We start from the raw sequence: 25282 nt of genomic DNA on the forward strand, positions 1-25282 counted from the left end.
ACTTCATTGTAACCACATGAAAGCTTCTGGACTTTAAGCTTTATGGATCTACCCTGACAGTAAAGTGAAGGCCACATAGGACTTAACAGGGAAGCCCCTTATATGTGGTTTGTTGAATGAAGCTGCTCATTGTCAGGAAACTGACATACTGTATGTTACTCTGACATACTTGGCCCTGAAACTTTGAGTTTAATTCAGAACTGATTCCAAATTGTTTATGAGATGTTTAGAATGCTGGTATATCACAAGAAAACCTATGTTAATTGCATTTTGCTGTTAAAGATTGTTCCTGAGTACATGGGATTTTATTGAAAATAAAAGGTGTACCAGTGGAAAGCCAATTTGGTATGGTATTTACTACAAAATATGATGTATTTCAGCTCACAGCCACTTTTAGGCTTTGGACCAATGACTTTCGCATTCTTGCTCTGTATTTCACTGGTTGATTTTTAGTGACAAATGCCATATTTCCCCAGTTGAGATAAGTATGGAAATGAAAATAGAAGCTATGTCAACTTGAATTTAAAGTTTTCTAACCTGAAAATGAACTAGTCCTCTTAGCATAATGCACTCCCCCTCAAGCAATTCTCTTAACTAGGCTACAGTGCCATTTGGGAGTGGGGTGTTTATATATATATTTTCCTCAGTCCCTGCAGAAAGTCATCATCTGAGCATTGCTGAGTGCAGATTTAATGCACATCACTGCACACTTGCCCCAGTACCACGGAGAGGGCCTGCCATTGGAGATTCAGAACAGCTCTAGGCAGGAACAAAGCAGATTATTGCCAATCCAGGCATTTCTAGTGATAAGCATCTCTCAAAGCAGGGTAGAAGGGCAGCTATTTTAACTTGAATATCCAGATCAATTTTCAAATGGAGAATAAGTAATAAAATAGCTATATGATTTGCAAGACACCCATATGTTCATGCATTGTAGAAACTCCTCCATATAATGCAAACATCTTACTCCCACAAAGGCTGGTAGAAAAATGCTTTTTTGGAGAAAGAGATAATTAACAATGGAGAACCATGTAAAATCTAAGCTATAAGGAACCTTGGAGTTCCTAAATCCAACATATATTTGAATTTTAAAGTTTTTGTTACAGATATTTTCAAGCATACACCAATTATGAAAGTAGAGATGATGAGATAATGAACCGCCATGTATCAGCGAGTTTTAATAATTATCAGCATTGTTTCATTCTTATATGTTTCTTACTTTCTTTGGGTGTTACCTGTCATAGAAATATCTTTCTACTTGTCATCACGTTTCTACTTTATAAGTTTTTAAATTCTTAATCTAGAATATGGGAAAGATTTAAGCAGATACTCTTTGGAGTTATCCGTATTCTCAAGACTTTTGTTCCTATTGTAGACATATCCAAATATGGTTGTTCAGGAACTGCTGAGGAATGTCATATTTATTTAAACAATGTATAAGGGCTTTGTCATCTATAAAATGGGAATATACAGCACTTACATGGTTGCTGTAATAATTAAATTAGTTAATATATTCAAAGAATTTAAAATCATGTCTGACCTATATTATGCACTATCTAATGTTAGTATTACTAACATTCATATGTGAGGTTGTTCCTCTTCGTCTTTGTCAGGTTCTGGTGAGAGGATTATATTCATTTCATTAAATGAACTGGTGGCTTTTCATCCTGTCTTTGCTCAGACACAAATTATTTGGTAAGAGAATTACCTTAAAAATTTGAAAAAAATAATCTCATAAAATTTATAGCTCAGAGCACTTGGGAGAAGTGCATCTTGACAACTTTCAATTCTCCCCATGATAAATGGTCTATTCAGATTTTCTCTATTTTCTTGGTTCAATTTTGTTATTTATATGGTCTCAGTAGATTTTTCATTTCATCTAGATGCTCAAATGACAATAGGATTGTGAAGAGTTTGCCCCTACGATTTTAAATCTTGTATGAAAAATTGTATGCTCTTTTTAATTTCTAATTTTGTGTATTTCTATTTCTCTGGTTTTTTAGTAGATTTGGAGAGGAATACACTTGTATTCTTTTTTCCTTCTCAAAACTTCTATTGGACATCTCATGCGTACTGTTTCTATTTTCCAGTTTACTAATTTTGACACTTACCTTCCGTTTCCCTTAGATTGTGTGTGTGTGTGCGCGCGCGTGTGTGCTCCTTTTTACCTTTTTGAAGTGAATAGTTAGTTCACTGATTTTGATTTCCAGAATTGTTTTTTAATGCTTATCTATTTATTTTGAGAAAGAGAGAGTGCAGAATAGGGAAAGAGAGAGAGGGAGAGAGAATCCCAAGCACTATCAGTGTGCAGCCTGGCCAGGGGCTCTATCTCATGAATAGTGAAATCATGATCTAAGCTGAGATCAAGAGCTGGATGCTTAACTGACTGAGCCACTCAGGTGCCCCCAGAATTTTTCTTTCTTTCCTAAATGTTTATTTATTTTGAGGGGGGGAGGGGTAGAGATAGAGGGAGAAAGAATACCAAGCAGGCTCTGTATTGACAGTGCAGAGCCTGTTGCGGGGCTTGAATTCACAAACCAAGAGCCTAAATCAAGAGTTAGTTGCTTAACCAAGTGAGCCACCCAGGCACCCCAAGAATTTCTTAATAATAAATTTAAAGTTATTAACTTGCTTCTACATGCACTGTTTGTAAATTTCATAAGTATAGATGTATTTGTTTCATTTCTTCAAATTTTGAAACATCCATAAATTATGGTGTTTCCTTCTGTTTTGACCCGGTTGATACTAGAAAACTGAAATGAAATTTGCATCGGTTGATTTTTTTTAATGTGGTTATTGTTATTGTATAAAATTGGTCTATAGCTAATTTCTAGCTTAACTATATTATGGCAAAAAATAAGGTCTGATCTGTACAATTTTAACTTGCTGAAATTTTTTCCTGGTTTACTAAGTAACCAATTACAATAAGTATTACATGGGCACTTGAAAGGAACGTATATAAATATATAGGAGCTCCCTCTTATGAACATGTTTGCTTTTCATGGTTTCAGTTACCTGTGGTCAACTGTGATATGGTCAGAATGTTAATAGTAGACTAATGCGATGCCATAATGTCTATGCCATTCATATCTCCACATCTTATTATGCAGTTATTTTATCATCTCATGTCATCACAAGAAGGGTTAGTATAGTAAAATAATATATTTTGAGAGAGAGACATTTACTTAAATTTTATTATAGTACATTGTTATAATTGTACTATTTTATTACTAGTTATTGTTATTAATCTCTTCCTATGCTTAAATGATAAATTAAATTTTATCATATATATATATATATATATATATACACACACACCTATATACCAGTATACATTTCCTGTATATATATGTGTATATTCCAATATGTATACAGGAAAAAATAGTATATATAGGGTTCAGTACTATCTGTGATCTCAGGCATCCACTGGGCGTCTTGGAATATATTCCCTGTAGATAAGAGAGGACTACTATTTATGTTTTGTTATTACATTATTGAAGTATTTTGTATCCTTATTTATAACTACTTGGCCTGTCAAATTAAATAAAAAATATGCTTTAGTAATTTTATCTTGTATTTCCAAATATTTAGGATTATAAATTTTGACCCTATATTTTATGGAATTTAAAATACTATAATTGGAATGTCTTCAATGAGGTTTGTGTATCTTAACCACTAAAGTATCTTTTCTTGGGGTGTCTGGCTGACTCAGTCAGAAAAGCATGCAACTCTTGATCTTGGAGTCATGAGTTTGAGCCCCATGTTGGGTGTAGAGATTACTTAAGTAAATAAAACTTAAAAAAGTATTTTTTCTCAATTTAATGTTTAATGTTTTTGCATACAAATAATACTTGGTCCTAAACTAGTAAATCTATCATTTTTCCTTTTAAAGTCTATTTTGTTAGAATAGATATTTTATTTTAAAATAAATGCCATCATATTCTAGTTATTTCAAAAAAAGTTTTTACTGAATCTGATGCTCTCATGTTTCATATGAAAGTTTTATCTCTTTATATTTTCTGTCTTATACTATATACTCTTGTATCTGTCATCTTTTTTTAAGAATTTTTTATTCATGTTGCTTTGCTTATCTTTACCTTTAGTCTTTGGTTGAAAAGGTTATAATTTTTTTGATTTAACTATGAAGGTACACATTCTGTTTTTATATCTATCTTGACCTATATTTCCTCTAATTTTTAGAATAAAGAATAACATAAAAACTTTTGATTCCCTCTTGGGGAGCCTGGGTGGCTCAGTCAGTTGAGTGTCTGACTTCGCCTCAGGTCATGATATCGTGGTTCATGGGTTTGAGCCCTGTATTAGGCTCTGTGCTGACAGCTTGGAGCCTGTAACTTGCTTCAGATTCTGTGTCTCCCTCTGTTTCTGTCCTTCCCTAATTCATGTTCTGTCTCTGTCTCCCAAAAGTAAACATTAAAAAAATTTTTAAAAAACAAAACCTTTTGAATACCTCTCAAAGAGAAGAAGCACAGTATGTTTTCACTGTTAAAGGATGATGTACTGGAGGGTATTATGCTAAGTAAAGTCAGTCAGTCAGAGAAAGACAGATATCTTGTGTTTTCATTCATATGTGGAACTTAAATAGTTTCCAACAGAGAGGGAAGCAAACCTGAGAGACTTTTAAATATAGAGAACAAACTGAGGGTTGATGAGGCAGGGAGAGGGGAAAATGGGTAATGGGCAGTAAGGAGGGCACTTGTTGGGATAAGCACTGGGTGTTGTATGTAAATGATGAATCACAGGACTCTACCCCAAAATCCAAGAGCACACTGTGTATGCTGTACGTTTGCTAACTTGACAATAAATTATATTAAAAAAATAAAAAAATTAAAAAGATGATGTAGTGTTATGGAATGTTAAGTATGCCATAATATTAAATGAAATAGTATGTACACACTGCTAAAATATCTTTATCAATAACATTGATGATGTATACACTGGATCCTTATTACTGAACTTCCATATTTATGAAGCTTTCTTCAAGTGCTGAATGCACTTTGCTTTTGTATTCTTTATAAAAGCTTATCTAGTTAGTCATGCTTATCACTAACTCAATTTTCTACAATGTTCATTTGGCTTTTTATTGTGTCTGCACTGCAGGTTTTAATTCTTTCATTTCTAATCTTTTTAGCTCCTTCTCAACGCTGGTCTACATCAGTGTCAGATCCCTTTTCCTATTAGTAACTTTGTTTCACAGAATCCATGTTTTCTTTGTCTTGACTGAAAGCACAACAGAGATGCCTCTTAGTTTTTTTACTTTGCATCCTCAGACAATGACTGACATTTCCCTCCTCTTGCCCTCTCTCTTTATCACTGAGTATTTTGTTAGGTCACCACGATGGAGTAGATTTTTTATTTAACTCTATTAACATTGTGATTCTATTCAGGTCTTAGGTTCACCAACCAAAAATGGGTTTATCCCTTTATTCCCATGGAGGTCCCAGTATCCCCACTTCAAGTGGTAAGTTTAAAGCAATTTGATAGACATGTTCCCTTTTCAAATTCCTGGTGTCTGGCTATCATTAATTTAGTAAGATTCTGAAGGACTGAGAGGGCTTCCTATTGCTTCAGTTATCACTTCCACAGTGAACTAGTATAACCTCTTTCCTTTCTCCACACCCAATATGCCATGTTAGCCTCTTTCTCTCTGTAAAGCATTAGTTAGTAGAACTGTTGGTTCCTAGTGACTTTGGGGAATAGGGAGATGGTGTATCATGTGTGTGTGTTACTAAGTATGGTAAGCCACTTTCTTTGGATACTTTAGAAAAATTTTTTTTCTAATTATTTTCTCATAATAATGGGACAGACATCTGACCTTTAAATTAGACATCCAGATTGGAATACATTTTGCATAGAGGCACCTGAGTGACTTAGTTGGTTAAGCATCCAACTTTGGCTCAGGCCATGATCCCACGGTTTGTGGGTTCGAACTCTGTGTCTCCCCTCTGCCCCTCCCCCACTTGCTCTCTGTTTCTCTCTCTCAAAAATAAATAAACATGAACAAATTTTTATTTTTTTTAACAAATTTTTAAAAGAGAAATATATTTGATATAGAGATACAACGTGGCTATTGCAGAAAGTCTTTAAAACATCCTTCCCACATTCCTCGTTGTAAAATTAGTTGTTAAGTCATGAGTCTCTGCTCTAATTTGAATGTTTGTGTCCCCCCCAAGTTCATATTTTTAAACCTTACTAAAGGTAAGAGTATTAGCATGTAGGGCCTTTGGGAAGTGATTGGGTCATGAAGGTGGAACCCTCATGAATGGGAGAAGTGCTCTTATAAAACAGACCCACAGATCTCCCTAGTCTCTTCCACCATGTGAGGACACAGCCAAATATTACCTGTAATGAACCAGAAAGAAAACCCTCACCCGACCATTCTGGCACCCTGATATCAGAATTCCAGCTTCCAGAACTGTGAGAATAAATTTCATTTTTTTACAAGCCACCCAGTCTGTGGTATTTTGTTATAGCAACCAGAACAGATTAAGACAGTCTCCGATGGTTATTGCTCAACTTGGCCTGTTTGTGCTATAATTATAGGTAATCCTTCAAGTAAATTTTTGATGACAGTAAAAAATCTCTGTTTTTAGTATGATTAAAACTTTGCTTCCCTCTTTGGTTTTCATAAAACGCTAGGTAATCATAAATCAGCCTTAGCTACCAAGAATCCATTTTTCAACACTGACTTCCACTCTAACTCATCCCCTTTCTCACTTAAGAAAATCTTTAGCGATATCTTATTTTCAGAAAAACACCCAAATATTTAACACTCTTCTGGAACCTAGTCTCTGCCTATATCCCAGACTTGAAATTGTATTATTCTCTCTGCCACTCTTGGGTTCCACATGACTTCTTCTCATGGCAAGACAACCTTTCCCACTGCTTGTATTGTTGTTTTGGCTGTGATACCATTCTTTCCTTCTACCCTTTCATCCTTCCAAATCTAAGCTCCAGAGAGACTTCTGCAAGGAGGTTTTCTTCTACTTTACATCACGTCCTTCTAAGAGATACCTCATTTTACTGTGCTTTGCCTTATAGTACTTCACAGATCTTGCTTTTTGAAAATTTTTTTTTTCAGATTGAAGGTTTGTGGCGACCTGCGTTAAACAAGTGTGTTGGTGCAATTTTTCCAAGGGCATTTTGCTCACTTAATGCCTCTGTGTCACATTTTGGTCATTTTTGCAATATTCCAAGGTTTTCCATTATTATTATATTTGTCATGGTGATCTGTGAGCACTGACTTTCGATGTTACTAATGTAACTGTTTTGGGGCACCATGAACTGTGCCCATATATGAATGGTGAACTTAATTAATAAATGTATATATTCTGATTGCTCCACCAGCTGGCATCTCCCCATCTCTCTCCCTCTTCTTGGGCCTCCCTCTTTCCTTCCCAACAATAGTGAAGCCAGGCCAATTAATAACTCTACAATTGTCTCTAAGTGTTCCAGTGAAAGAAAGAGTGAATTGATGTAGAAAACTTCACTGTCTTATTTTAAGAAATTTCCACAGCACTCCAAACTTCAGGAATGATCACCCTGATCAATTAGCAGCAATCAATATTGAAGTGAGACTCTCCACCAATCAAAAGATGACTCAGTGAAAGCTCAGATGATGCTTAGCATTTTTTAGCAATAAAGTATTTTTGATTAAGGCATGAACACCATTTTTTTATATATAATGCTAATGCATACTTAATAGAATACAGTATAGTGTACACATAACTTTCATATGTACAGAGAAAAGAATTCATTTGGCTTGCATTATTGCACTATTTGCTTTATGACAGCAATCTGTAACTAAACCCACAAAGTATCTAAGGTATGCTTATATTTCACATGATCAGATCATTGAGCCCTATTCTTCATACAGCCCACAACCAAAAGCACACATTCCAATGTGACAGTCTGAATACTCCCTTACTCCTCAGCAGACCTGTAAATCCTATGGTAGGGGAACCATTCTGTTTTTGCTCACTGCTATATTTGCCACGTCTACACCAATGCCTTGGCAACTGAGAGATTCTGTCAAAGTCATATTATTTTTATTTTTAAAAGGAAATCTATTCTTTTCAATCTTGAAATCCTAATTTAAATACTCTACTAGGACCCAATTATAAATCCCATTTATCACAACCTTTTCCACTGAAATAAACTGGAACTGTACATTGATAAGGGATGCTGGCTTGCAGATATAGTGAACAAATGCAAATGATAGCATAACTCACAGATGAGAAGGTGTAGGAATGTCTTTCTTATGTTTAGGTGTTCATTTCAGAGCTGTGTTATATCTACCCTGTTTTACAGTAAGTGGAAACCACAAATGGAAGAAATATGATACTTAAATCAACTACATTTGATTTGTAAAATGTTGTCTTTTCAGAAGGCAAAAGTTTGTATGAAGTTATAAGAACCTGGCCTCAAACATCTAAAACCAAACTATTTTGGTATTTCCTAGGTGTTCTCTAGTCTATGTGTTGTTTAAGGGAATGAGAAAGCATACACATTCCAAATTACTTCATAAAGTAGAGATTCTTTGGATATTTCTGAAATGTTACATTATCAACTGCAACAATCTCTCCAGCTGTGCCTGCCATATGCATTTATGAATTCCTGTGGAGTGTTGTTATAACACAACTCCTTTCCAGGGGTTAATTTAGACAGTGAAGATTATGATAATGTGTTAACCTGCAACTATCTGATGTGTGTTACAGTTGGAGATATGAAGAGCTTTCTCGGTTTAGTACAGAATGGCAGCCCATTGTTTCATTAGCAGCCAGCATCTACCTAAGAGAGCATGAACATTCTCCCAATCAGCTACTGAATTAAAGATCTGACCTATCTTCTAGTTCATTGTATAGACAGAGTTGGTCTGTCTGTAAAACTTTTACTGCTTCATCTGGAATTTTTTATTTATTCTACATGTCTCGAGTAACATGTATCAACATGATGGGTTAAAAAAAGTTTTTAATCCGTACTGTTCATCCTTGATAAATATACAACTACTTAATTAAATCACTTTCTTTTACATCAGTATTCTGATGCTACATAGAATCAGAAGCTATAACCCTATCTTTAGACAAAATGCCACAATTTATTCTTCTGGTTATGAACTTCTCTTGCCCAAATGTGTAGTTTTCTCTAGACTTTGATTTGGCCTACTTATTTTCTTCTTAAATGTCTGAAAACTAACTGAACGAGTTAAAAAATACATATATCAGAAAAGTGGCTGACTTCTTATTTGTGATGTAACTCTCACAGGATCAAGATTCCTGATAGTACTGAAAATTTTGGAGCTTTCAATTTCTGATCTTCCAACCAGAGTCTATTTCCAAATTTCTAGGACTCAGGCGGCATTTCCTCATCCTATGTAACACACCATTATCCTCCTTAATTCAATGTAACATCATGATGCACTGACCTGACAAAACACCAATTCGTTGCTGAAAACATATCTAAAGAGCTGCTTGTTTCTTCCTCAGCAGAAAAGATGAGATTCATTGGGTATATTTCCAGTGAGCATTAAAACAACAATGGTTCCCATACATCCTGCAGTGATTGCCTGCTGGATTATTTATGAAATGCTCAGCCAGGTTCATGTTATTGAAAGATCAGTGTTGATCATTTGTTCTGTTCTGGCTGGTACATCCTGGTAGTACTCTACTGGATATGTAATGCGTTTTTCATATCTCCAGACTCTTCACATCCCAAGTAGCACCTGTGTTCCCACACCATATCATCCTTCACTGCTTTCTGGGACAGGACAACTCCAAAAGAGAAAGCTCAACATGAAATCGAGCTTTGCTGAATGATCACAGTTTGCAGATCATTCAGCTTTGTGGATCAAATCTCACTTCCAAAATACCATTTCCTTTTGGTGCTAATGTGTTTGGCCCTTACTTTGACTGATCAATGGGCCTCCAATTCTAAGAATCAAACCTGAAGATAACGTCTTTGATATTTTTCTATGTTTAAAAAGAGACATTTCCAATCTGAATTTAAATCTATCCACAAATACTCTTACATAGTGCCTATCACCAAATTAAAAGCACAGTAGCTGTCAGGAGAGAAGCTGGGTAATTAGGGCCATCATTAATTAACTAAAATGCTTTGGTTTCTGCCAAATGATGAACAAGTTAACATGTACACAGAAGCAAAGGAGGAAACAAAGAGACAGAAAAAGAATTTCTTGAAATCATCTAAATGATCCTCTTTAGGCTACTGAAAGCAAAGAAATTTAATTAATTACTATTTATTAAGTAGTTCGGTTTATTTCTAAGTGTATGGATTTGGTATAGCTGCAAAACAGCTGCATTGTCTCTTACTAGAACTAAAAGGAGAAATTGGTAGAAAGTATACGACTATCATTCCTGAGGAACTCTTCTTAGAACCCAGACCAGAAATTCTCTGTACAGGTTAGTTTAAGATATTTGTCATTGGCTGCATGTGGCTTAGAATTATTCTATGGCTAGGAAATGTTTGCTACTTACGTATTCGCTTTTTCTGTTCATATGTACATAGTTGTTGACACTAAAGCAATCAAAAACATGATCATAAAACATTCAAGCTGTTGTAAAAAGCTGACAGGAAAATCAAAGATAAAAAGTATGCCAGTAGCATGGTAGAATAGGCTTAACTAATTGTGGAGATGATTGACATCAGAAATATTGATTGTGATTTTTGTGGTCATATGTTTTGGGGGACAAGCAAGTCATTCTTTAACACATACAAGAACTGATTCCCTCCTTTCCTTCTTCTGCCGATTCTTTCTTTGAGCTAAATGGTCTCATGGCTGTGAGAAATGGAGCCTGTATTTGGTGTAATAAAGACAAATCATCCTACTGACCTATCCTCCTATGGATACACTCCCATGGAAACACTCCACCATGCCACTTGTGTGGAACAGTTTAATACAAGTAGTTGCTGATCAATGTGGCTCTTTTTTTGCTCAATGAATGCAAAAAGGGAGGCTTAACAAATGAAGAAAAGCATTGCCTTCCAGAGGGTTTCATATTACTCTATGCTGATTAAATCACTAATGTGTTGATATCTCCTCTGATTGGCAAAGTAAGAAGAAAAAAAAGGAGACCATTACCTTTCAGATAAAAGAGTCCAGGTTCATATATTTCAAAGAAATATGGTACAGTTAAAGAGCAAAAGCAAGAGTCTTAAGAATGTTTAATGCCAGATAAATCCCCAAAACAAAAAAAACCCAAAACCCACCCAAAACCAAAACAATACCTAGTAGTCTGTGGTACACTACTTTACCTATCACTAAAGGTTAGCTTTTCCTCATTGAATTGCAATATCTTTTTAAGTAAATATATAAAGTTTCTTGGGTTAGACAAGAAACTCAGTATGCATTTCCCATAGAAATACCATAAAAGGTGGTTTACTCAAGTTTGATTGACCCCTAATATATACGATTTTTTACTGAAGTATAGTTGACCTACAGTGTTATATTAGTTTCATGTGTATAATATAGTGACTTGGCAATTCTATACATTTGGCAATACACCCCCCATGATATTCTTAGTTACTGTCACCACTCAAAGTTATTATAACATTATTGATTATGACTTACTCCTTTTATAAGTGGAACTTTGTGTCTCTTAATCCCCTTTACCTATTTCACCCATAGTCCACAGCCCTCCCTTCTGGCAACCACCAGTTTGTTTTCTGTATTTATGAGTTTGTGGGGTTGTTTTTGTTTTCATTTGTTTGTTTCTTAGATTTCACATGTAAGTAAAATCATATAATAGTCTTTTTCTGTCTGACATATTTCACTTAGTATAGTACCCTCTAGGTCCATATATGTTATCACAAATGGTAAGACTTCATTACTTTTATTTTTTTTTTTTTTTGAGAGAGAGAGCATGTGTGCATGCACATGGGAGGCAGGGTTAGGGAGTGACAGAGAGAATCCCAATAAGGCTCCATGCTCAGCAACCAACACGGAGCTCAATGCCACAACCCTGGGATCATGATCTGAGCCACAAATCAAGAGTCTGACACTCAACTGACTGAGCCACCAGGTATACCTATATTTCATTCATTTTTTTAATGTCTGAGTAATATTCCATTGTATGTATATACGTATATTTACATATATATACACATATACACACACATACACACACCACATTTTCTTTATCTTTTCACCTACTAAAGGACACTTGGGCTGCTTCTATATCTTGACTATTGTAAATAATGCTAAAATAAACATAAGGGTGCATATCTCTTCAAATCAGTGTTTTTGTTTTCTTGGGGTAAATACCCAGTAGTGAAATCACGGAGTCATATGGTATTTGCATCTTTAATTTTTTTTGAAGAATCTCCATACCGTTTTACACAGTGGCTACACCAATTTATATTCCCACCAACAGTGCACATCTTGCCAACACTTATTTCTTGTCTTTTTGGTACTAGTCCTTTTCATTCAGAGTGGTGTAAGGTGATATCTCATTATAGTTTTGACTTGTGTTTCCCTTATGATTAGAGACATTGAGCGAGGATCTTTTCATGTGTTTGTTGGCCATGTGAATGTCTTCCTTGGAGAAATGTATATTCAGGTCCTTTGCTCATTTTTTAGAAAGACTATTTGGGTGTTTTTAGTGTCCAGTTGTATGAATTTTTACATATTTTGGATATTAACCCTTTATTGAATATATCATTTGTAAACATTTTTTCCAATTTGGTAGGTTGTCTTTTCATTTTGTTGATGGTTTTCTTTGTGGTGCAAAGGCTTTTTAGTTTGACGGAGTCCCAATAGCTTATTTTTGCTTTTGCTTCTCTTGCCGGAGGAGACATATCTAGAAAAATGTTTTAGGGCCAATGTATAAGAAATTACTGTCCATGTTTTCTTTTAGGGATTTTATGGTTTCAGGTCTCATATATATATATATATATATATATATATATATATATATCTATCTCATATATATATGGTTTTAATCCATTTTGCCTTTATTTTTGTGTATGGTGTAAGAAACTATTCCAGTTTCATTCTTTTGCAAGTAGCTGTTCACTTTTTCAATATTTATTGAAGAGACTGTCTTTTCCCCCATTGTGTATTATTGCCTCCTTTGCTGTTAATTGGCCATATAAGAATGGGTTTATTTCTGGGCTCTCTATACTGAACAGTTGATCTATGTGCCTGTTTTTGTGCCAGTACCATACTGTTTTGATTACTACAGCTTTGTAGTCTATCTTGAAATCTGAGATTGTGATACCTCCAGATGTGTTGTTTTTTCTTAAGATTACTTTAGCTACTCAGGTTCTTTTGTGGTGCCATTCATATTTTAAGATTATTTGTTCTAGTTCTGTGAAAAATGTTACTTGTATTCTGATAGGGAATACAATGAATCTGATTGCACTGTATACTGTGGACATTTTAACATTAAGTCTTCCACCCCATGAGCATAGAATATCTTACCATTTGTTTGTGTTGTCTTCAATTTCTTTCATCATCGTCTTATAGTTTTCAGAGTATAGGTCTTTCAACTTCTTGGGTAAATTTATTCCTGCATATTTCATGAAGCTTTTAACTGTGCAAAATGCTGCCACATTTATTACATGTTTTTACTCTAACAACATATTTGAGAGGTTGACAGACCAAATATAAGTATTATTTGTATAACATAATACTGTATGAAGATTTGAGAGTTACAATGAGAACAAAGATCTAGGGAAAGAGTGACAGCCTAAAACATGGATGAGAGAAACTTGGAAGTGGGGCTGCTTCTTGAAGAAAGTGGCCAGTTGTCCAAATGACAGGGTGATAAAACTAGAACCTACCCATTCTGATGTTAATTTTCCAAGGAGTCTGATATGGCAGATGGAGCCCATAAGTAAGCCTTTTAGATGTCAGCAATACTTAAGATCCGCAGGACAGTGTGTTATTGTCCCAGGTTTGGAGCTGGATGCAACTTTGGATGAAACATGAGGGCAAGAGCTAAACTTAGTGTGTATACTACAGTGAAATGAATTGGTATTTGGAGTAAATAAAGATGTACCTGGAAGACTGAAGGTATATAGAACTGGTAAGCATGGGAGCCGGGACGGGGCAGGAGTTGGGAATTGGCATGGAGTGGGGCTGGGCAGAGCTGGACACTTGACAAAATGTGGATGTCTTGAAGATTATTCTGGGCACAGAGGACACTCATTTTAGCATAGCAACATCAGTCCAGGCCCAAGACCTGTCAGCATAGTTTGAACTCATTAGGAAACTGGGTAAGCCTGGGGCTCAGTCAGTTAAGCAGCCAACTCCTGATTTTGGCTCAGGTCATAATCTCATGGTTCATGGGTTTGAGCACTCATAGTACAGAGCCTGATTTGGATCTTCTGTCTTCCTCTCTCTGCCCCTCCCCCACTCATTCATCCCCCATCCCCTCAAAAATAAATAAATATTAAAAATAAAATGAAAGAAACTGGGTGAGCCTGATCCTGAAGGTGACATCTTGATGATAGAAACAGTATGTGTAGAAAGACAGAAACCAACAGGGCTAGAGAAGTTACGTAATTGGCCCAAGACCACATAGTAAGCTAATATGAGACCTGGACCTGGAATTTGGTGTCCTAGTTTCCTGCTTTTTCCTCTGTCCTAGAGTAAAAACAAAATGATCCAGCTGAAATAATGACGCTGTGGGAAGGCAGACTTCTTTTAGGGTTATCATATTCGTGGATATGTCCATATCAAATCAAATTTCCTGGACCCTGGAGATGTCTGCAAATACAGAGGTTTTGCTGAGACAAGATCTACTTGATTTTGTAATGCCGGGATACACATTTTCCACCCTGGCTGCAGATGAGAATCATGTACAGTGCTTTAAAAAATATAAAGGATGCCAGAGGACCCCTCTCAAGAAAGGCACACTTAAGTGATCTGGAATGGGCCCCAAAGAATCACCAGTATAGAAAATCCAGTACCTGTTTCTGCTGTTATCTCCTAGACTGGAAAAAAAAAGGGTCATGTTCCAGGCAAAGATAACACTTGACCCTGCCATTGATTAGTGTATGACCCCACATAATCTCTTTGCTTCAATTTCCTTATCTATGAAATGCATGTCCTTACTTCTTATAGGATTATGGTAAGGATCAGAGATAATATAATGGAAACTAAAGCATTATAAACACCATAAAGAACTCTACAGAGGCTCTGTTGTAAGGTCCCTGCATCTCACGCCATGTGAACAGAATCCAAATTTAATGGAAATGTATTCTGTGTAAAAGCATCTAATGATGACAATAATAGCTGGTTTCTATAAAACTCATAACAATGAAAATCATCTTAGAATCAGAATCACGTGGTTTCTTTTTAATACTCTAGGAAGCCATACTTTCACTAATAATAATGTAGTAAAAGCTGGCCAAATGTAAAATGCTACTTTTGAAGATATATACTTGAGAAAAAGCCAGTCTTTTCTTGATTGTTCATCTCTCTTATCAACAACCACAAAAATAAATGAAGTAAAGGTAAAGCCTGAGGTGACCTCTCTGCTTGGGTGATAAGGAAATCAAAGCATTCCATCTCAGTGGTGTGATTCTGGGTCGGCTTTGTGGAAGATGATCAATGTGGGTGGGTCTTAAATCTGGTACTGCCTCAGAGTCTCTAAAACAAGAGTTTTGGGGATCCTGCCCCAGATTTGTGGAATCAAAATATCTTTGGGAAATGGTTGGGCACCCATGGCTTTAACATGTTGCCCTGATTATGCCTCAGCTTCCTACTCACCACTGGCCAAAGTGAGGTTTATGTGAGAGAATAGCTCAGGGCTTCTCAAACTTTAATGTGCATATGAATCATTTTGAGTTCTTACTAAAATGTGAATTCTGACTCAGCAGGCCCTGGATGGAGCCTGAAATGGTCTTTTTAATAAGCTGCCAGGTAAGGCAGATTTTGCTGGTCCATGGACCACATTTTGAGTAGCAAGAATCTTGGTGACATATAAGAGGAGGGTGAGAACAAAAACCTCCCTTGAACTGTTTATGAGAAATTCACGGTTGAATAATACAATTTTAGTACTGTGGTAGGAAAAATCTCAAAGTATTTCAGGTCTATTCCTATTTAATTAGAGTGTTGGTTAAGGATCATGAATTCCTGGTGCCAAATGACTTGGAGGTGAGGGAAAGCCAGGTGAAAATTCTGGATCTCGGTAAACTCTATTTCTAATATGAAGGGACATCACAGACAACCAGAGCCCATCACAGTGGTTTCCACTGTTTGGTGTTTGTGCTAAAATTGAATACTAAAATCTATGTAATGACATCACAACTGAATTTGTATCTAGTAACCAAAAGATGACAAAGATGCTACATGTACTGACTGATAGAGTACTGGAAACACCTGCTGTCTGAAATGCTTTTCAAAATAGATTAATTGTTGCTCATTTCTATGTTACCATAAAAAGGTCTGACACCACACAGCTTTTGAGACAGGACATACAGCATCCTTTACAATGGATTTCATGCCATTCCTCAGTGTCCCATTGATAGAATAAAAGGCCGACTCATTTCCTTCCTTCTGTGTGATCTGTTACAATTGAAATTGGGATACCATATGCTGGGTCTAAAATGCTCAGTATGTCCAGCGGCTCATGGTGATTCTGTCAGAGTTCAGGTGATACACAGTCTGGAGAAGCAATGAAAGAACCCCTGCTCTACAGTTTGCACTGGAGGGTTTTGAGTAATTAGGGGGATTTCATCAGGTAATCATTGACTCCACTGCCCCAAAATTATGGCTGCCTGAGATACTCTCTTGCAACCTTCAATATCCTTTTTGTGTTCTTACAAATTCCCTTGCCTTGCCTGACTTGCCCACGGTGTTACTGAGCATGCGGTTTCTAATAAAGCCCATAATGAGAATATTTATTTCCTTGTCTTTCACCATCAAGACTGTCAGGAATGTCAGCACAGCTCAAAAAACTGGATTTCAGAGCTGCTGACTGCTGCCAGCAGAGACAAGCACATTTCAGGGGATGTCTGTGAAAATTTTTAATATATTTCTCTGTGGGAAGGGAAAGCATTCAGGTGTCTCATTGCGTAGCAGCACAGCAACACTTCAGGTGCTTTGCCTTTCCCAAAGATACCATTATACCAGGGAGTACTGGGGTATTTTTTTTCTTAATAAGCCTACAAGATTAATTTTTGGAGTTGCTGCCATGTTATGAAAGTTTAATGCTGTGAGGTAGACTGCAGTAAAAACTAGGAAAACCTCCAATTCTTATTTTGATCAGATTTTATAATAAGAAAAGTTAGTCTGAGTGAACTTCACTTTAACCTAAATATAGGTCCAGTTAATTGGTTTCTTCATATAAATGGCAGAATTCAATAATGCAAACATAGTTAATAAACACGTTTAGTCTTTCTTATTGAGTTATTACCACGTAATGACAGAACTAAAAGGGATCTGATAGATTTCCTTTGATCTCACCATTTTATAGAAAAGAAGAGTGTGGTATGGAAAATTTTTAAAAAGTTTGCTCAGTATCAAATAATGATTTGAAACAGAGCTAGGGCTCAATATCATGTCCTGGACTCCAAACTTAATGCTTCTGATGCTAATTTGAAGGGAAAACTCAAGTCCTAAGGAGTAAACCCATTTTTCAGAATACAAACTACTGAAATTTAATCTGGATTCTCTGCTAGTCTTCACAACCCAGAATGCTGAACAAGTCCATGTCCTCAGTCTAGATTCAGAGGGGTCTCCTCCATCTGCTTTTATACTCATCATATTAGAAGTACAAGTCTTTTCAGCTATTTTGCTAATTGTTATTTCCTACTTGAAAAGTTAGCTGGGGCATTTGATGAGAAATGAAAAGTTACAACTTCAGAACATAGGGACAAAAATAAAAGGATGTTTTCAAATCCTCAGTTTAAAACTTCCTTCATTATGTGTTAAGCCAAATAAAAAATTAAGATAATAATAAGGATAGCAGTTAGAAAATTCAAGTTTGAGTCAGACTTCCCAAGAAGTCTATTAATCTTGTTACTACAACTTTAGAGGAATCTTAATAAAGAGCATTATATTTTAAGCCTCTGCACTGCTGAGCCCTTTATGGCAGTCAGATTTGCCTTACAGTTAGCTAGTCCTTTTAGCAGACACTGCAAGTTCCATAGTCTCCCTTATCAAAATTATTATTTTTTTTCACGGCCATCAAATTTACCTGTACAAAATACTTGATTTTTCCATCTCTCTTGCCTCTGTAGGTAATCAATGACATGAAGGGAAAAGCTTTCTGGCAAAGTGAACCTTTCATAACACAAAGGCAAACTGAGATGGAGACTTTTGACTTTTGTTCTTGCCTGTTCCCATTTCTGCCCGTCTGGATTGCACACTCGCTACCCTAGCCATACACCTGTAAAGGACCTCAGAAAAGGATGCAAGAATGGGTTTGCACCCTGGAAGACATCCTCAAGAAGTGGTGTAGCTTGAGGCTACATACCTTTGGAAATGTGTGTGAGAACAAAACAAACTGTGTTGAAGCTTGTGTTAGCTGGATTTTTAGTTGTTTGCAGTCAAATGAATTCCCTACTTTTTAGTGATTTACTTACTTATTTATGGGTATTAAGGAGGGTGCTTGTTGTGATGAACACTGGTTGTTGTATAGAAGTGATGAATCACTATATTCTACACCTGAAAGTAATATTACACTATATGTTAACTAAGTGGGATTTAAACAAAACTTGAAAAAAATAAAACGAAAACAAATGAATTCTTAACTCATCTAGTCATCACGAGTCTTTACAAAGTGATCTTGGATTCTGTGGTCAGAAGACTTGCGTTCTGGATCTGATCCTTTCTCAAACCAAAAAACAGGACAAAATAAAGTAATGGCATCTTTGAAACCAATCGAGTTGGAGAAAGCATGGGCAGTTTTACCTATATTGCCTTACTAAGCAACAGGATTCTTATTTCAGGTGACTCAGGTGTCTTTCCCCATGTGCCAGCTAGATAGCAATGGGGTGGGCCATTTGCAGAATCTGATATTTTCCTATCCTAATTATGGGAGGCATTGACAACGATTCTTCCTTGACACAGAGAATCTCTGCAAATGACACTCTTCTTGTAGCTAGTGCCAAGGGGAGAAAACTCAATAAGAAAAATAGCAGCAAGTGAAGTGAAGTGTGCACATTTCAGTGCACTTATAGTTTACCTCCTGAATGGGCTGGTGGGCCACAAAGAAGTACCATTCCCTGACCTTGACGGACAGACACAGTGCTTCTTGTTCTTGTTTTAAAGTTTTCAAGATCTGTTAAGAGAAGTAAAGGAAAAAAGGGTTTAAATTATAAAGGCTAAGATATTATGAGAGAATATAAGAGTTTCAAAAGAGGACAGTCTTCTGCTGAAAAACAGCCACTGTATCACCCATATCAAGGAAATTCAGTGTAGCTTCTGTTCACATGATATTGTGCTGTCATCCATAATTCTGTAATCTATACTGTAATGGAGCTACTTGTCACATATGTCTATTTATATTTAAAACATATAAAATTAAATAAAATGTATAATTCATTTCCTCAGCCATACCAGCTACATTTTGAGTTCAACAGCCACATGTAGCTACTGGTTACCATATTTGACAGCAGAGAAATAGAACATTTGTTCGCATTACTGCAGAAAATCCTATTAGACAGTGCATATCTAAATGAAAAAAACCAAGGATTAATGATGTTAAGTGACTTCCTCAACATCTTTTTGTAATTAAATATTATCAGAATGTACATTCATGATATCTGATACTCAATTCTATTCACTTCACAAACCATTCTATTATATGCAATTATATACGTCACTCTACATATGTAGCTAGAATATGACTCTTTCTGAATATGTACACAGATTATATACAATGTATAAATAGATGTATGCACATACACTTAATCGTTTCAAAGTATCTTTTTGTGTATTTTTAAGTATTTATAAGGTAGTGTCCAAGATTCTGTTTGGGAAAAAAAAATGTTCCCCTCTTTGAAGGAGATCAAGCTGGTTATAAAGATAAGACATTACAAACCTAAGATCACAGTTTGAGTCAGTGAACAAGCAGTTGCCAATAAAAATGAGTTAATGTAAAATATATCTAATACAGTGACAGACATATTACTGTTTTAAGAAATGTCTTTTCCTATCCTCCTAAATGTAAATAAATCCTCCCAACAAGAAGTATTTTAAGTGCTATTTCATTTTTTGTTGTCTAAAACATTTGATTTAATAACCTCTTATCGGATTTGAGGATTATTCCTAACCAAGTATGTTCTGCAGGGTTGCAAGTCATCTAGCTGTGCATACTGAAGATCAGTTATATTTATTGACTATTTCCTACATGCTGGCCATTTTGGTAAGTATTTCATGATGATTATCTGAAGCGATTCTAACAACAATTATATGGATTAATCACCATTAATGTCTCCATTTAACAGTATAGAAAAGAGAGGCACCATGAGTTTTGTTAAAGGCTACATTAATAAGTGATGAAGCTAGAGGGAGAAGGTGGCAGCCTTCCTGCAGTCAAAAAAAAAAAAAAATGGGATGCTTCTACAATTAGGCTTGACTTTAAGGAAATGTCAGGATACTAAAGAAAATTTAGACACATACATGTCTTCATTACCCAACTTCTTCTGGAATTATGCAAATTTTAAGATCATACATTATTATTTTCATCAACTAAGTACTTATAAAAATTTCATTAACCATCACTTGGTTGTCAGCCCTGGATACAGCACTGTGAGAACAGAGCTCCTGCCCCATAGGGACCCAAGTGTATAGTGGGCAGGACTTCCTAATCATAGGAAGCCAAAGAATGATAGAGCTGAGGTGTGAAACAAGACACCTGAAGGACATACTGAGCACAATACAAAAAACACTCTAACTTAAATAACATTTCTGTTGTAATAAAATTCTTTTAATCCAATGAGCATAAGGTAAGGTTAAGACATAATACTTTTTCCCAAGGAAATGGTTAGAGAAGGCTTCAGAAAAGATTAAATGAGAGATTTTCAAAACTTTATTATGGAAAATGGTTTAACATTATAAGCCATCATCCCTAAAAGTGACAGTAAGTCACTCTGAATTGTCACTTCTGTGTAAATGTTCTTAGAATATGTCATCTAAGTTTTTGTACAAACATCCCATTGCATCACCAGAATTGTACAAAAATTTAAGGGGTAGGAGATAATAGAGGTGAAGTCTTATCTAGGCAAAATCCACCATGGTTCTGATTAGAGAAGGGAAATAGGAAAAAAATGAGAAGCACATGTAATGATTTTTAACTGTCCTTAATGAGCTTGAAAAACTGGATTCCTGTTTCTTCTTTTTCAGTTTATGAATTCATGCCATTCTACAAGGTTTGGGAAGTCAGAATATATCAAACTAATTTGGTATCTGAGAAAATATTTAGACATATTTCTCAGTAGCTAGTTGATATAAATTCCAGATGGCAAACCGTACTTACATAGTGAGTAAAAAGACTGCATTTGGACAGATTTGACTTTGAAATCAACTCTGCCTTGTATTAGCTGTGTTACTGACCTTGGGCAAGTCTTCATTTTCTCATAAATAAATGCAGATAAATGTGCTTTGTTTTAAAGTAAGAGTCATGGGCAAAGATTAAATGAGATAATACTTGAAAAGCACAAGGCCAAACACAAACATTGTTGTGCTACAAATCTGGTGTTCAATATATTTGTTCTTGCCACTGAAGAATGTTGTAATACAGTGGCAAATCATAAGCATTCTATTTATAAGAGTGTTCCTAATAATTAAATGAATTATAGAGAGAATTGTAGAGAGCTATAGGTACTAATAAACAAAGGACATTATATTTATGCCTACGTTTAAGGGAAATTTTCATGTCCAATATTGGTCTTTTCAGATATAACTATCCATCCAGATCCTAATTACTAGCAGCATGGTAATGATACAAATCAAAGAACTATATGTGTGAATGGGTATTTTTTGAAGCTTGTAGACTCATGGTCAGGTCTTTCTCAGCAGTAGTTCTACACATATTATATGTTTTAAAGTCATTTTATTTCCAAAGCCTGGGTAATGATCAGTGACCACAGACTTTACAAGATAGAATATATTATGGATAAATGCTCTATTACCATGACCATGGCCCTAATAGCAGTAATAGCATCTACCTGCAAAATGTACTGAGGTCATACCATGTTCCAAGTGCTTCTCATATAGATCTCATTTATTCCATCATAGTTTAAATTCCCAATCTGGAGATGATATAAGTGAAACTCTGAGAGGTTCAGTATCATCTTTACCACCTAAGAAGTGGTCAGAAAAATACAAATTTATATCTGTCTACCTTTAAAGCTACTGATCTCAAATAGCAGAATCTTTGGCTTCCTCACTGATTTAGTGGAAGCCAGAGAAAAAGAACATTCAAACTAGTTACTCAACATCTCAGAGATTAAAAAAAAAATATTTGAATAAATTGTAAGTTCTTTAGTGATTATGTAGGAAAATCCACATCTCAATGCACAAAGCAATGAGTAGGCACATTTGGTTCCAAATCTTTTATTCCTTTGCTTTTCCTTGTGGGTGAGTACTCAATGTAGGAAATTTAAATAGTAGGTAAAAAGGATGAAATTGAAGAAGGATAAAACAATCAGAAACAACTCTATTAAGAAGCATGCTTGTTGTATTGTTAGGAAGGTAGCTCAACAAAGCAGTCAGTTACTAAAGATATGGTTGAATAAATGATGTATATGTGTGATAAGGAATTAATATCTATGTATTTTGGTTTTTCAAAACAGCTTATTTTCCCAGCTCTGTATATGGTTCACTGACATGTGATTCGTAGACTTTAAAAAGTAATTGGCTATACTTTTTACTGTCGATTTCATTCATCAGTGTTTTACATAAAATTTTCTAGAAATCATATGCTAAGGGATGTACAATTTTGTGGCAGAAGTGTTTTCATATCATATTTTTCTGTGGGAACAATTGTCCTTTATTCTGCTATGGAATGTAATATCAGAATTTCATTTTTCCAATGTTTCTTATTTATTTCTGAAAGAGACAGAGAGAGAAAGAGGGAGAGAATGAGCAGGGGAGGGATAGACTGAGAGGGAGACACAGAATCTGAAACAGGCTCCAGGCTCTGAGCTAGCCGTCAGCACAGAGCCCGATGCAGGGCTCAAACCCACGAACTGCGAGATAATGACCTGAATCAAAGTTGGACGCCCAATCAAATGAGCCACTCAGATGCCCCCAGCATTTCATTTTTAAATGAGATTAGAAAATATGCTATAGTACTTGGAATGTGTATCAAGTGTGTAAAGGAAATGATTTAGCAGTTAAATTCCTGGGGAAGTAAACATATACAAAGGTCTTAAAGCTGCAAAATGTGATAAAGAATAAAAAGCCTTAGTACATGAAAATACTTATAATTCAGACTGCAGACTAAATCAGAAAGTGAGGGGTAAAAAAATCTCCATATATTTCTTGTCTATAAAGTTATTAAATGTTTAGAGGAAAGGAAAAGATACCTTACAACAAATATCTGGAGGTACTCTAGAGAAAACATCAAGAGGTTCCAAGGTATTTTTTTGACAAATAACAGTAAATGAGAAAAAGTAACTCACTTAGGCTATCACTAAGGGACTACTCATGACCCTGAACATGGAAGTGCTGAAGCCATTCACAGGGCGGGACCACTCAGAGAAGAGTTTAAGTTTAGTTTTAAAATGTCTAGAAGAGGATAATGAGATCATAAGACATATCGTTTGTTGAGAATCCACAAAGTCAGGAGAAAAGGGGAGAGGAAGAATGATACATAAACCTTGCAAGTCATACATACATTTTTAACAACTGTATTATTTACTACATACTAAAAAAATACCAATTCATTTTTTTCCTAATTTGGATAAGCCTCGATTCTATTAATTCTTACAGGGTGGCCTTAGAACAAGAAATTTCCATCACCAGTTTCCTTTGTTATGGCTTCCTCCAATTATGAAGTAGCAATCAATAAGGAAATCAATATCAGCTTGGAAAAATGGTCAAGCAATACATTAGTTATGAATATGATTTCCATAATGATGATTGCACTGTTTGTTTTTTTAAGGGGTGTTTTTGGAACATAACTTTAAAAATTTATTATCGTGTGGCATATTTAAAATTAGGTCTTGACTCTGCCATTTGTTCCCTAAGTGTATGCATTTATGGATGCACATTTGCACAGTTTCTGGAATTCTAGAGACTCATACCGAAAATAAGTCTGAATTTATAAAACCTTAGGAATTACAAGCCATATTTTTTACATTCTTTCACTCAGGAAGAAGGAAGAAGCCATTAGTGAAACTGACATGGTTGACTGGGTTTCCCAGGGAGAATATATAGCAAGAGGAAAACTTGTATAATTGTTTAACATACTGGCTTTGTAGTCAAAAGAAGATTTGAGTACAAATCCGGTACTCTTATTTTCTAGCTGTACAGTGTAGGTGAGTTATTTAATCTCCTAAAACCTCACTTTCTTCATCTCTAATATTAGGGGAAAAAAAGCTATCTCATAGAGCTCTTTGAAGATTAAGATCATGCATATAAAGCACTTAATATACTGCCTAATCCAAAGTCAGTAGCCTATAAATGTTGGCATTATCATGATCATTTCTTGGCATCTAAGGAAAGCATACAGAAAGTTACTGGGGGAAAAGCTTGCGAGTCTAAACTTCCACCAGATTAAGTAACACCAGAGTGGTCAAATCAATCCTACCATGACAAAAAATGCTAATAGGACTTAAAATACACCTACATTTCCTAATCTTAATTGCGTTTTCAAGTCTAGACAGTAGCTGAAGTAAGCCAGCTACCCTATCCTTTCCAGTGAATGAACTATATTCTTTATATGACTTACAATTAAGACACACTCACATATATTAGACTCAGAAAATTTTCTTTAAGAATCCATGATGATATGGTCTGAGAGAGCTTGTGCTACTTTTTAATGTAAATGTGGAAACATTTTCATAAAACACTTAAAACTGATACAGGTTTATCTTCTACAAAGGATGCAAACATGTGTTGTTTCAAAACAGAAATAATGAAATGTATTATTTACTGATTATATAAATTTATTCATTGAACTTAAAATTTTAGAAGTTCACACTGCATACCAGCTGGAAATAGAAAGAGTATAAATGGAAATTAAAAATATATATATATACATGATTATAAAATATTGATAGATATGCTTGTCAGTATCTTGCTTTTCTTTGTGTCATTAACTTTTCCGTTTGCTTATTCAATCTT

At 35.4% G+C, this 25282-nt stretch overlaps 1 protein-coding gene across 5 annotated transcripts in view; it reads right to left on the minus strand.

Moving 5' to 3' along the window:
• Positions 1-25282, minus strand: part of CNTN4 (contactin 4) — a 778655-nt gene that overhangs the window by 214349 nt on the left and 539024 nt on the right. For all 5 annotated transcript variants that reach the window (XM_039240293.1, XM_039240289.1, XM_039240291.1 and 2 more), the window contains one exon: positions 19173-19268. In XM_039240293.1, the coding sequence (XP_039096224.1) occupies positions 19173-19268 (96 nt within the window). The remainder of the gene's footprint in view (positions 1-19172; positions 19269-25282) is intronic.

This window comes from Hyaena hyaena, unplaced genomic scaffold, assembly GCF_003009895.1.
Source record: "Hyaena hyaena isolate Hyena2069 unplaced genomic scaffold, ASM300989v1 scaffold_172, whole genome shotgun sequence".
Classification (NCBI taxonomy): Eukaryota; Metazoa; Chordata; class Mammalia; order Carnivora; family Hyaenidae; genus Hyaena; species Hyaena hyaena.